Source organism: Haliotis asinina, chromosome 15, assembly GCF_037392515.1.
Source record: "Haliotis asinina isolate JCU_RB_2024 chromosome 15, JCU_Hal_asi_v2, whole genome shotgun sequence".
Classification (NCBI taxonomy): domain Eukaryota; kingdom Metazoa; phylum Mollusca; class Gastropoda; order Lepetellida; family Haliotidae; genus Haliotis; species Haliotis asinina.
In genome coordinates, this window is record NC_090294.1 from 43,710,011 (window position 1) to 43,722,777 (window position 12,767).

General features: G+C 38.1%; 1 protein-coding gene across 1 annotated transcript in view; it reads left to right on the forward strand.

The window, feature by feature from the left end:
* The first annotated feature begins 760 nt into the window (after positions 1–760).
* The window catches only part of LOC137265446 (uncharacterized), a 35,009-nt gene continuing 23,002 nt past the window's right edge, over positions 761–12,767 (forward strand). The window contains exon 1 of the mRNA XM_067800845.1: positions 761–895. Within this exon, the coding sequence (XP_067656946.1) occupies positions 804–895 (92 nt within the window). The 5' untranslated portion in view covers positions 761–803. The remainder of the gene's footprint in view (positions 896–12,767) is intronic.

A 12,767-nucleotide genomic window follows, 5' to 3' on the forward strand; every position in this document is an offset into this window, starting at 1 on the left:
GGCGGCGGGAAGGCCTTGGATGGGTGATCGCGGCAACTAGACTTCTGAAAGTTAAATTGTCTTGATACTTTTCCACGGGTATGTGTTGTTTCATAGGCAAGATCGTTTTTCGAAATATGCTTCTTTTCACTCAGCACTAGATGGGTACCCGGCAGGAAGAAATGGTAATCGTCATCGGCATTGAAATATGTTACTATTTTCCGTTTTTATTACCATTATTATCATTAAACAAGATTCTAGTTAGAAGTATCACATTAAACCTGAAATATCAACAACCTTTTTACTTTATTATTATTATTTTCTTTTTTGGGGGTGGGGGAGCATTGCCCCAGTATTCAACCAAATATACTGAATGCGTTGGTTAGTGTTTACATGTTTCGCCATAGGTAATCCTGGGAACATAACGCTGATTTCCCCGGAACGACCCCCTCCTTCCTCCCCCTCCACCCACCCAGGTCTGTCTGATACCCCTATACCGTCACCCTAGACGCAGGCCACCCTTCAACGCACCTCAAGTGGACGGTTGTCGCAATCGTCCATGTAGACAGCCAATCGCTCACAGCGAAGCCTCCTTCAGTGCAGGAGTCGAACCTGATGGCGACGTCGATTTGTAAACACCGCCGCCCGCTACCCGGGTACCCGGATGCCATCCGAGCAACGTGCGGCCTGCGAGCGTAGCTCGTCCTATCTGTACGTCAGCCCCAACACTTTCCAACCTGGATGGCTTTCCTGCATTGGCATTAGCGATTAGCATATGTCTAGTAACAATAGGATCGGTCGGTTGTGCTGTCGTCACTGCAAATATGATGTCTGGTCATGCGAGTACGGGGAAAGAGGCCGCCTCCCCTGCTGACCAGCTGGACATATCCGATACAAAGTCCAAGATTGACCCCAGGTGAGAGTCCAGGGGATATAAATAATATATCACATGCTCATGAGATAAATCAGTATATATCTGCGTGATCGTATATTTTGTTATAATGCTTCATTTGATCATTTTTCCTCTTGAAGCACATGAAGTCATACGAGATGTTAGCATTTTATTAGATTAATAGTTTCTAAAAATTTTTTAGTTAATTTCAATGCAAGAATTAGACTCAATCAAAATATTTTATGTATCTCCATATCTTAAAAGAACAGCGTAATCATACATGACGTATTTGACTTAAATATCGATGAGCAAGTCTGGCATAGTAATGCTAAATATTTTGATAATATTTTTATAAAATAGATAAGATTTGTGAACATTGCACGCGTACCTATTTGACAGACTAGTTTATATATTTCATTATAATATTATCTGTGTTAAAAACATCTGTGCTAATTATCTTTCAGTAAATATGCTGATACGAATTTTGGCATTTATTAGAAGTATGTTTGTTTATTATATTGCAGCGTATGCATAATATATGTGTTATATTGTAAACAATCTCCGTTGGTAGATATATAGTCCTTACAATCCATTCGTTAATTATAGAATTATATTAAGTGTCTGTACAGTATGTTATTACATACAAGTCATCCCTTACCAAATATTTTCTGACATTCTATTACAAATATCTCATAATGATAATAATAATAATAATGATTGAGAAATTTGGGTATATCTATACTCGTATCGAACACATATTAATTTGAAGACTAAAACCTTATATCCCTTTACAGAGCCCCGAACTTAAATTTAACGTATTTTGTAACAAAAAATAACCCTCTCATTCATTCTGACCCTCTTCTCAGTTTCCGCAGTCGGTAATTACTCCCTTTCAGTAAGAGCTAGGCGTGAGGGTGTCTGCATACTCGAGGGCTCCTGTGTAGAACTGTCTGCGTAGCCTTATAATAACTCGATTCGGGTGCTATATTTTAGTCCATTAAACATATGTGTCAAGTAAATTATGTTGAAACTATAATGATCACATGTCATGCTATGTTCACGATATAATTAACGATTTATCATCATGACAATTGAATCTTGATTAGATTTAATGGATGGTTGAGGGATATACCTGAAAACAGTATGGCGAGTTGAATTATTTACCTGACATTGCTAATTCTGTCGTTAAATCTGATTATCCCTATGTAAAATAAGTAATTTGTGGGTGAGGATTTTTTTGAAAAGATAAACTTCGTCATTGAAAAATGGGGTAAGAAATGAATATGCAACAGTTTCCCTACAATGTTTAAACTGATGTTAATTTGTACCAAAAGAAGTAAATTTGAAAGTTTAAAAGTTATGTCAGCGGTTGGGATTTTCTTTTTTGAAACAATGATCTTATTTTTTTAAACAAAATTATGTAAAATATTCTTCAAGTCCTGACCAAGTTCCGGTCATATACTGGATATAATATCGGTAAGTTTAAATACATTCAGCTGACCAAAACATTGATAAAAGTAACTGAGACATGTATTTCCCAAACATGTTTCATGCGTGAAACGCTAAAATATCAACACATGTTTGATACGTGTTAATTCGTTTATTGCAGCACCTAATGTTTGTAAGAATTAATTCAGTATCAACAGAAAACTGGGCTATTTCAGTGCGTTTCAGTTCTGTTCACTGTTAAGTTTAAACATACTGTGATGATCATGGTTACCAGTCTTTCTTTGTGGATAGCAACATTTGATGTTATTGTGTAATAACCAACTGATGACCGATTTAATTTAAATGGTTTGGCAGAATAACGGGTAAACCAAACAACTGCAGATGAAGAAGCCTCGGTTGACTGAATGGACCCATTAAACAACTGTTGCATATATATGTGGTTCTAACTTAGATGCCATGTCGGATGTATTTCAAGAGCATTATGTTCTCAAATGCATGTAAACATAATTCGTCACTTTCAAAAAACGACCACACCCCCCCCCCTCCCCTTATTCCTTAGTTATTGTAAATCATTACAATTTCAATAACATTATTAAAAATATGTGGTTTTGCTCTTTGTTTTTAGCACCAGACGGAGAGCGTCGGTATTTATTGTTATTGAATTCATATTTAATAAGTGATGCTGATTCAGCTTTTTTGTGTGTATACCTGCTTTACCTCCGGTAATTCAACGTCGCAACTTCGCGTGCGTATACTGTATAGCATTACCTCTCATTTAAATAATATTAACAGGGGTTGTTATTTTTTTTCTCTGGCGGGAAATGACGGGGTGTAAGGGTTTGATAAATGCGTAACAATGTGACGGTCATGTTAAAGTTTGCTGTCCTGTATGGTGTTGACATACCCTTGCTTTGTTAATCTGCACAGACAACAACCAACCCGATACCAGTGAAACTGGACAGTTTCCACTATCATATTTGATCGAATTAGGCGTATTAAGTTACGGGCTAAGCGAGAGTCGTGCGGCTGGGTGCGTCAAGATGTCGGATACGACCGTGTGTTTCTTAGTCTATGACGAAAGTTGATTAGCATCAAATAGAAAAACTGTTACCATCTCTACTCCTCACACCAAATTCAGTTAAAGAAGAGTTATTTGTCGACGTCTGCAGTGGAGATGTTGCTGTAAGTAAAACGTATAGGGACAGAATGCATTACACATGCGACGAAATATCCTTAAATTCATTGTCATACTTTAATATTGTGCATTTCTTACGGCTATATGTTTTGTGCGGGTTTTTTGTCCAAATAAAGTCATTATAAAAATACCTAGGAGATATTTGTAAAAATTCCATTTGGTCTAAATGTAAACCTTTCCATTGCGTTTACATCTATGACTAAAATGTTATTGAATTCAATCTTAATTTTAGAACGTCCAGTCAGGAAATGTCTGATTAATATAACTGATAATATTTATATGAGAAAAGGTGAAATTGATTGCCCCTGAAACAGATAATAAAGGTGTATATATGTCTCATACCGCTATGAAAATGAGGCCCGTTTGTTTTAGCATGGGTCAGTAAACATATTGCTCTTTGTGGGGACAGATGATCTCGGACAATATGTCATGGCGTTGATAGAGAGGACAGGACATTTTATCAAAAGTCTTGAAACAAAACGTCTTTTGAGTTACTGAGGAATTATATTAAATGTTTCATTTATTTCTATTTCTTGTCGCTTTTTTAATCAGACGCGAGTACACTAGTTAATAGGTACGCGTGTACCGAACGTGGAAATGATCAGCAAGTATGTTATTGATCACCACCCCACACCCACACCCACACCCACACCCACACCCACACCCACACCCACACCCACACCCACACCCACACCCACACCCACACCCACACCCGCACCCACACCCACCACAAGATGCTAGTGTACAGAAATGGTTATGCATCCGTTCGACAAACACCCGCAGTGACCAAAGCAGTGCTAGTCGAGAATTTGCATTTTTCGTTGCAGCGACTCACACAAACACAATTTCAAAAATGAAACTGGAATTTTAGTTTGAAACAATTTGAACCGTATTTTCTGAAAACTGTATATCATGTCGTTAATGGCATAAAGACAAGATGTTGTCGTGATGTTGAACTTCCTGCAACAGAGACACACAGAAATACACCGTGTTCAAAAATGAAATCTGGAATATCAATTCAGGACGTTTTAACCCTTAGTTTAAATACCCTTCAGCAATTTATTTTTTGTTGTTCATCTCATAAAAACGAACCTATTCCATACATTAAAATATGATTTGATGCACATGATATCTTTAAGGCAATGAATACATATCTGGTGTGGATATCTCTTACAGAATGAATAAGAATGGGACTGTAGTTTTCTCTGTAATCAATATTTGTGTCCGAATTCAATGCCACCACGACCACTGCAGGACAAAAGGGCATGTAATGTAATTTCAATGTAAAAGATTAAAATATTATTTCGATATTAAATAATTCAGTATTCACCCGCGTAATCATTATTCCCTGTCTCTGACTGATGGGTGTTTTTCATTTTAATAAAAATATTGATTGATTGAAACATATTTATTTATTGAAGAAAACACAAGTGGGCACAGGTTAACACATTAGAAAATCCCCCTTCAAAAAGGATATTTATCTAAAGAGCGTAAAAGCACATGAAATCGTTTCTTTATACATTTAAAAATTTCGTACATGTAGTATTACTTTTAGTATTTAGAAACCAAGGCCTCCTTTCACAAAGCACAAAGTTGATCGCAAAGTAGCCTTATTGCAATAATAAAGAATGGGAGTTAAGGTCAACCTTAGTATAAGTTGCTTCGTGTAAGGAGCCCCAGGTCTTCTAATTACATTTCGGTAACAAATCCACCTATTTCATATTTCTAATTATGAAATTATTAATTTCATACAGAATCAAATTTTACAATTACGAGTTCATCTAAACAATGTGTCTTTATCAAAATTGTTCCCAATGATAAATACCCGTTCTGTAAATGATATGCTTAAACAGGTTTTCCCGTTGATCTCTTTAAGTGAAATGTTTATATTCCATATCATATGGACCGCATTTGTTTAAATATCGACACGGGGATATTGACTAGAAGTCTGTAAACAATAATTTAGGAATTACTTTTAATACCTCCGCATTAGTCCACATTCCAGGGTAGGTGCTCAGAACTCGGCATTAATCGGGGGTAACAAAGAAAATTGTTTTCTGGAGCCCTCTACCCGTATTGCCTCTCCGAGCCTATTAGACAGGCGACGCTCTGACGCGGAATAGGAAAACACGGATCACGTGCAACTAGCCGTCACATTCAGCACCTGCTGATCTGGGGAAAGCTATTGTCTGGGACTTCAAATAAAAATTATAAGTGTGTGCCAAACATTTCAAACACAGGATATTTTCAGTAATTTTAGTTGTTTTTTATGAGAAGTTTTGGATACAATTGTATAATTTTGGGGGGTAAAAAATAAATAACTATTAACATGCGTATTTAGTTTTCCTGCTGAAGGTTAAGTTAACGTGAATACACGAACGTTGCTATGGGTAAAACTCCATCGTTGTTCGCTAACACGTTCAGGATACTTCCTTCGTATCAAAGACTTTAAAGTATAGGACGGTGGGGTAGCCTAGTGGTTAAAGCGTTCTCTCATCACACTGAAGACCCGGGCCCTATTCCCCACATTGGTACAATGTGTGAAGCCCATTTCTGGTGTCCCCCGCCGTGACACTGCTGGAATATTTATAAAATTGGCGTAAAACTACCACACTCACTCTTTAGAGTATCTCAATTTTCAGAATATTAGACCCTTTTCCCTCGCCTTGTTTTTAGCCAAGGACAAACGTGGCTGCTGGTAAAGAACGATAAAAGAAGGGATTACCATTCATTCTACAATGACTCACGAAAATACTGGATTCTGATTGGTTGTTCAGAAAACTCAGACCGCATCAATTCTGAAATGATGCTCATCTGATTTTAGGCCGTTTCACCGCGCATAACAAATCTTATCGTGAGAACTACTTCCGTTTGACCATACTGATGGCGGATCATAACAACCCCTACTCCATGGATTTTGACGCGGACTTTGGAATTTTCCACATATGCAATTCCACATTTTTGGATTGAAAATGAGTCTGATTTCAGGGCGAAATTTGTGCTTTTGTGTTTCAGACATAGTGTTTGTATTGCCCTCACAAAATCAAAGCACATCTGCACAACCATTTTGTAGCAAAAAATGTTTCTGTGACTAAACAGCTATTTCGGTATAAAGTGAAATTCTCTATTCGAATTATACGTTTCAATGGCAATAGAAATTTAACCACCCTTTGAGCTGCTTTCTATGTTTCACGGTATGACAGAATGTAGCTCCTGTCAATACCGGTTGCGTCATCGTTAAGGACTTTAATAGGTGCTACTTGTTGTTACCCTGCCTAGTGATCGGCATAAATGAGATAAAACAAGGACTGCTCATCTCGAAGTCAGTATACCGTGCCAGCATGGGGCATCCGTGAAACTGCAGCATGGTATCTTTTGTTTGTTTGGTTTGGTTGTTGTTAATTGCTCACCAATATTCTAGCTGTACGGCGTCGGTCTGTAAACACTCCAGTGATCAACAGCATGAGCATCGGTCTAAGCAGTTGGGATGCGATGATTAGTGTCAACGAAGTCAGTAGGCTTTGCCGTCCAATTCCGAAGTTAGTTGCCCCTGACAACAAGCATTAATTGCTGAAGAGAATTCAAACCCCGATCTTCACGAGTAGTGGTTTAAATTTACCAGAAGTAAACTTAGGACCACAGTAACTGGCGTCATCTATTGGCGAAGCAATAAAGGGGGGTAACCGAAATTGAACTCATTGAGAAAAAATATGGACTTAGTGTTATTTTATATGTAGGTGGTAATTACACCCTTGGAGATTGTTGAAGTACAACAAATTTATTTATCTCCCTCATGTGGATACTTAGAAAAGGATATTTAGACAGGTGGAATTTCGAGACACATTGAAATAAAGATGACTAGTGCTTAGCATGTTTCAATGTGGATATCTCTAGTCTTGATTACAAAAAGTCGTTGAGGGTCCTAGGATACATTACCTGCCTGTAATACCTCTTAAATACATCTCTTAAATACAGCCAAATAAGTTTCACGAAGATGTATATTTTCACACCTTACACCCGTATGTCACATTCTGATTCGTAAACCCGCCATATAGCTGGAATATTGCTGAGTGCGGCGTAAAACTAAACTCACTCACTCACTCATTCGTAAACATTTTCAGTGTGAAAAAAATTACAGTACCTGTAAAACATACTTTTACGTGCAAGGCTCAAATGGCTTCTCCGCTAGCATTCATTCGGAACACACCAACCGTAATTTTGCATCTCGCATGAGATATGTAAAACGCACAATACTTGATCTTTATCACATTTTTCGAATGAAATATATCAAGGGGGTTAGTTGTCTGCAATTTCTCGGCGAATATGAAGAATAAAGGAAAATGGTTTTAAAATGCATGACTGTGGTATATCTACAGGTTCAATGCAAAACGTACCTGTAAGTCATACTACAATGCAAATAGATGTATGCTGTGATAGATTCGTAGTACAACGGTTCCTCGGGTGTCATTGTCTGATGAACACTCTATGTTTCTGATGAACACTCCATGTTAGTAAACATAATATACATCAGCCCAGATACCCCTGGAGATCAGTGATAACCTGACGTCAAATGCATGCATCTTTTCGCGTCCAGCTCGTGACTTTTCAGCACAGCATCGTGACTGATGTACAGTCGCCTTAAAGGGGTACTCCGCTCGGGAAAAAATTCTAACAACTTTCAGAACACTCTCTGTAACTAATAACTTCACTTTTAGGGTGTATAAGTGTTAGCAAGTTAATGACCTTAATTACGTAGATCTATTAGATTCGTGAAGATCCGGGTTAAATTGATCTTCAACCCATGTCTGTCGTAGAAGGCAACTAACTGGATCGGGTGGTCAGGCTCGATGACTTGGTTGACACATGTCGCCGTATCCCAGTTGCCGATGGTGGGCCGATGCTCATGGTGTATATCACAGGCTAGATTATGTGCAACAAATATTTATAAACTGAGGAAAGAACGCATTACTGTTTGTTTTCGGTCGTTATTTACCTGTAACTGCATATTGCATGAACTGTTAAAATTAGATCATATATGTCTCACTATTATTCATTCCTGAAATAATTTGCAAAAGGCATCTTTGGATTCGGGGTGTTTTTTTTAACTGATAAGTTGATGACCGGGGTAAAATCAAAGTTGAGTTGCAACCTCATAACCCCAACATGTTAGAAATGTAAATTGTGCAGAAATTTGTTTTATTCCTTTCAAAGATACCATGTCTAAGAATTCCATTAGCACATATTCAGAATGTCTTTGTCGATGTGAAAACGTTTACATTCACACTATGTTATAGGAAAATAGAAACATGTATAGATGTATTCTTTGAATGCTGACTGAACGATAGTACACTAAATGAATTTTTTATGTAATCGCTTAGTTATTCATAATCTGAAATAACACATACATTAACTTCAGCCATTAGGTAAAGTCTCTTTTGCACAGTATGTCTTGAGTCACACACTGGGTACTTATTACGACATCTGTATCTTTAAAAATCGACATTAAAATCATTCTGAAATTGTTTTTAAATTCAGTTTGTTACATTTATAGGCTTTTCTGTACTGTTTTCCCTTGTGAATTAATTTTTCTTTTGAAGCATATTCATCTCTTTCGGTATCTACACGTAAATTTGAATTGTTTTTAATCCGTGTTACAATTCTTTAAAAGAAAAAGACATCCTTTTCAGTAAATAAATGTGAGATTGTCCCCAAAACACGGAAAAAGTTCGATGTCACGGAAAACCGAAGTTTAAAAAGAGGTAGTTATTTTTGTATTTTCATCTACTCGATCTTCAGTTTTGAAAGCTAAACGGTTTTGGAAGGTGTTAAAACCTTGAAATGAGAATTCGTTTATGTAAGATATTACATTGACTGTCCTTACTGTAAAGACATAGAAGAAAGGTGTAACACAACAGATCAGGTCTCCCTACCTTAGTTTCCGTCTACAGAATAACTACGAATATAGGGTATCCATAACTACACGTCTCGTCCCTCCGTCGTAAATCCATGTCACCTTCTCAAGCAGCAAGCTAAACTAAAATGGCCCCTGGTTTAATTCCCTGTCCTTATGAATGTAATAAGATACTAGAAGTGATAAAAATACCGCTAACTGTATTAGCATTTTCTAGCGTTCGTGTATGAATTTGGCGTCTAGTCGCACGCGCCTCTCAAAATGGCAGACGTTCGTGTGTGGCACAAGTAGAAGTCAAGATGGCGTCTGGCAGTTAAGTTCTTCGTCAGTCTCTGACAGCATTCAGTGGTGTCGACGCTAATGTCAAGAGGCATCAGATCGCTCCTACACTCCACAAACCATGGCAATTCTGCACGAACCCACTTAATGGCGTCTAATTTCATTATGTAACCGCCCTACGGTTGACCATTTACTCAAGCTCAAGTCTCAACAACGTCAAGTAATTCAATTAGAAACACGCACCGAAAGGCTACATATTCCAAGCTATTTGGGTATAACCACATGTTTATGGTCTGATATTAAAAAAACATGCCCCCTTGTTGTTTGATTTGAAGGAACAAAGCTTAGACAATTATTAGACTTTGTAAAATTGACGCAAAGAATTTAATTTGCAGGTTTCTTGTTTGCGCATTTCGACCTTTTCTTTCAATGTACAGTTAGTAGTCACAATTGTAATTTTGCAGAGCTTAACAGATGAAGAGCACCTTATGTCACATTCCCATAACTGGATCATTTCATTTTCCGACCGGTTCTTTTTGCAAAATAAGTCCTAAATGATTTACTCAGGTTCAGAATCAACCATTTAACCATTTCAACAGAATCTACCATTTAACCATTTCAACAGGATCTACCATTTAACCATTTTAACATTGACTTACAACGACATTGGAAACTCTGTCGATACGTCGCTTTTACGAAAACAGAAGTTAGTCCCCGTTCATCATTAGCCTCAGAGCACATTAATACACGAATAATTGCAATGAACTTGTCGAATTGCTGAAAATGTGACCTAAACGAAACTGCTCAGAAAACTCGACGTGAATCGTTTTGAACCTTACCCAGGGAGTACCTCTGTGTAAGGCGGGGGCACGTGGAGTTTATGCTCAACGTGCAAACGACATTACGCAACGCCCACCAGCAAACTTTTAACCCCGGCTGTCGTTTTCGACTGCACGGATTATGCATAGCCGATGTAGTGGGTTTTTAGCTCACCTATTTTGAAAGACCACGTGACCCTACGTTTTCACAAGCTGGCTGTTCTCAATAAATATTTTACGGTTTTTGTAATGAAAGTCCAAATAGATTAGGATGACGTTGACAAGCATTATTTTTTTCCCACAAGATGGTTCAGTCTGGTCGAAGGAAATTAGAATTGCATGCAATATGGCCTCCAGGTTGCCATATTCTATTTAAATATAAATCTTCTTCTCTAGTACGCGTGAACCTGGTCGGCGAGATGGTCACCATTTGCAGTTCTGTGTGTCTTCGTATGCCTTTGACCATAACATGGCCGTCACCAGTCATCCTGGACATGAGGCAATGAAGCAGTTATATCTTAGATCTCGCTACTGCTAGACAACAATCTGAAGACCCAATATTACTGGTCAGCTCAACCATTTTATTCGTAAATATTTCAAAATATTCTAGTTCATTTTTATTTACATTTAGACCAATAATAGCCAATGTTTCCCCTGCGCTTATTGTCCTGGTAAAGATATGCCATTACACCACAACTAATATACTGTACAAAAACATTTGGGAGGATATTCTTTCATGTCTGTGCTGAAATAAAAATAGAAAACTGTTTTTGTTCAGTGTATTAGTCTGTTGTTGTGTAACGCCACACAATATTCCAACTATGAGGTTTGTAAATATACGAATCTTGACCACACAATCCAGTGATAAACATCAGAAGGGAACCGGGTGGTCACGCTCCCTGACTTGGTCTATACATGTCATGGTAACCCGATTGCGTAGATCGATGCTCTTGCTGTTAATTACAGTTTGTCTGGTCCAAACTTGGTTATTTACAGACAGGCGACATGTAGCTATTGATGTGTGCGGCGTAAAATTAAACTCACTAAAACGTACAGACTATCGCCTGAATATTGTTGATTGATTGATTGATTGATTGATTGACTGGTTTGTTAATAAACAAAAAATGCATCCATGCAGCTAGCAATTTTTTTTCTGCCAAAGCTAAATGCATTTTGGCTTACGTTAAGTTTAAAAACGTATCGTTTCTAGCGGCAATATTTTGACGGAAATAGCGTCGCGTGTTTTGCTATTTCGTTTAGGTTAGATCATGGCTGCTCTTCAATCGTTGCAGTAACGGAAATGTCAGGAAGTGATAATAGTCGTATCAAGTCAAAGTTTGTTCAATACGTGTACGTAATTGAACACGCTGACAGGTCACGTGACTTTGCGCGTGCTATGTAAACATGGCGACCGTGTTGTGTTGACTCACTGCTGACTGTACCCGATCGCAGTGACCCATCACACACCTCATTTCAATCTCGTGATGTATTCATTAGGCTGACTTCACATATTCCATTATTTAATTCCATTTGCATCCCCACGTCTGTCAACGTTGCCGAAACGAACGGCAATTTTCTCTATGAGTGCTTCATTTGGCTGAAACGTTTTGGATAATTAGCAACTAACAGATCTAAATATCAACTGATAAATATGTATTTGCTGCACGATAACACCTGCAGGTATAACTTGTCACATGGGATGGGAAAGAGATGTGTTTACTTTTAATACGATAAAATGAAACCCGTGAAAATCCAGCAAGCCAGGAATGTAAGAGGCGACTAAGGGGATCGGGTGATCTGGCTCACTGATTTGGTTGACACAAGTCATCATATCCTATCGACGCTTATGTTGTTAAACACTGGATTGTCTGGTTCAAACTCGACGGTTTACAGAATGCCGTTATAAAGGTGGAATATTGCCGAGTGTGGTGTTAAACGGGAACAAACAGGTTCGCACCCAGAATCTGCAGCACAGTGATATGTTTGTAATGCCATTGACTGCAGCCTCATACGCTAAAAAGCAACAAAGCCTTAACCACACCCACAAGACATCTCCGCTAAAATCGTGAGCACGTGGTTATAGTGAGTGAGCTTACTTTTACGGCGCACTCAGCAAATTCCAGCTATATGGCGGCGGTCTGTAAACAATCGAGTCTGGACTAGACAATTCAGTGATTAACAGCATGAGCATCGATCTGCGCTATTAGGAACTGATATCATGTGCCAACCAAGTCAGCGAGCCTG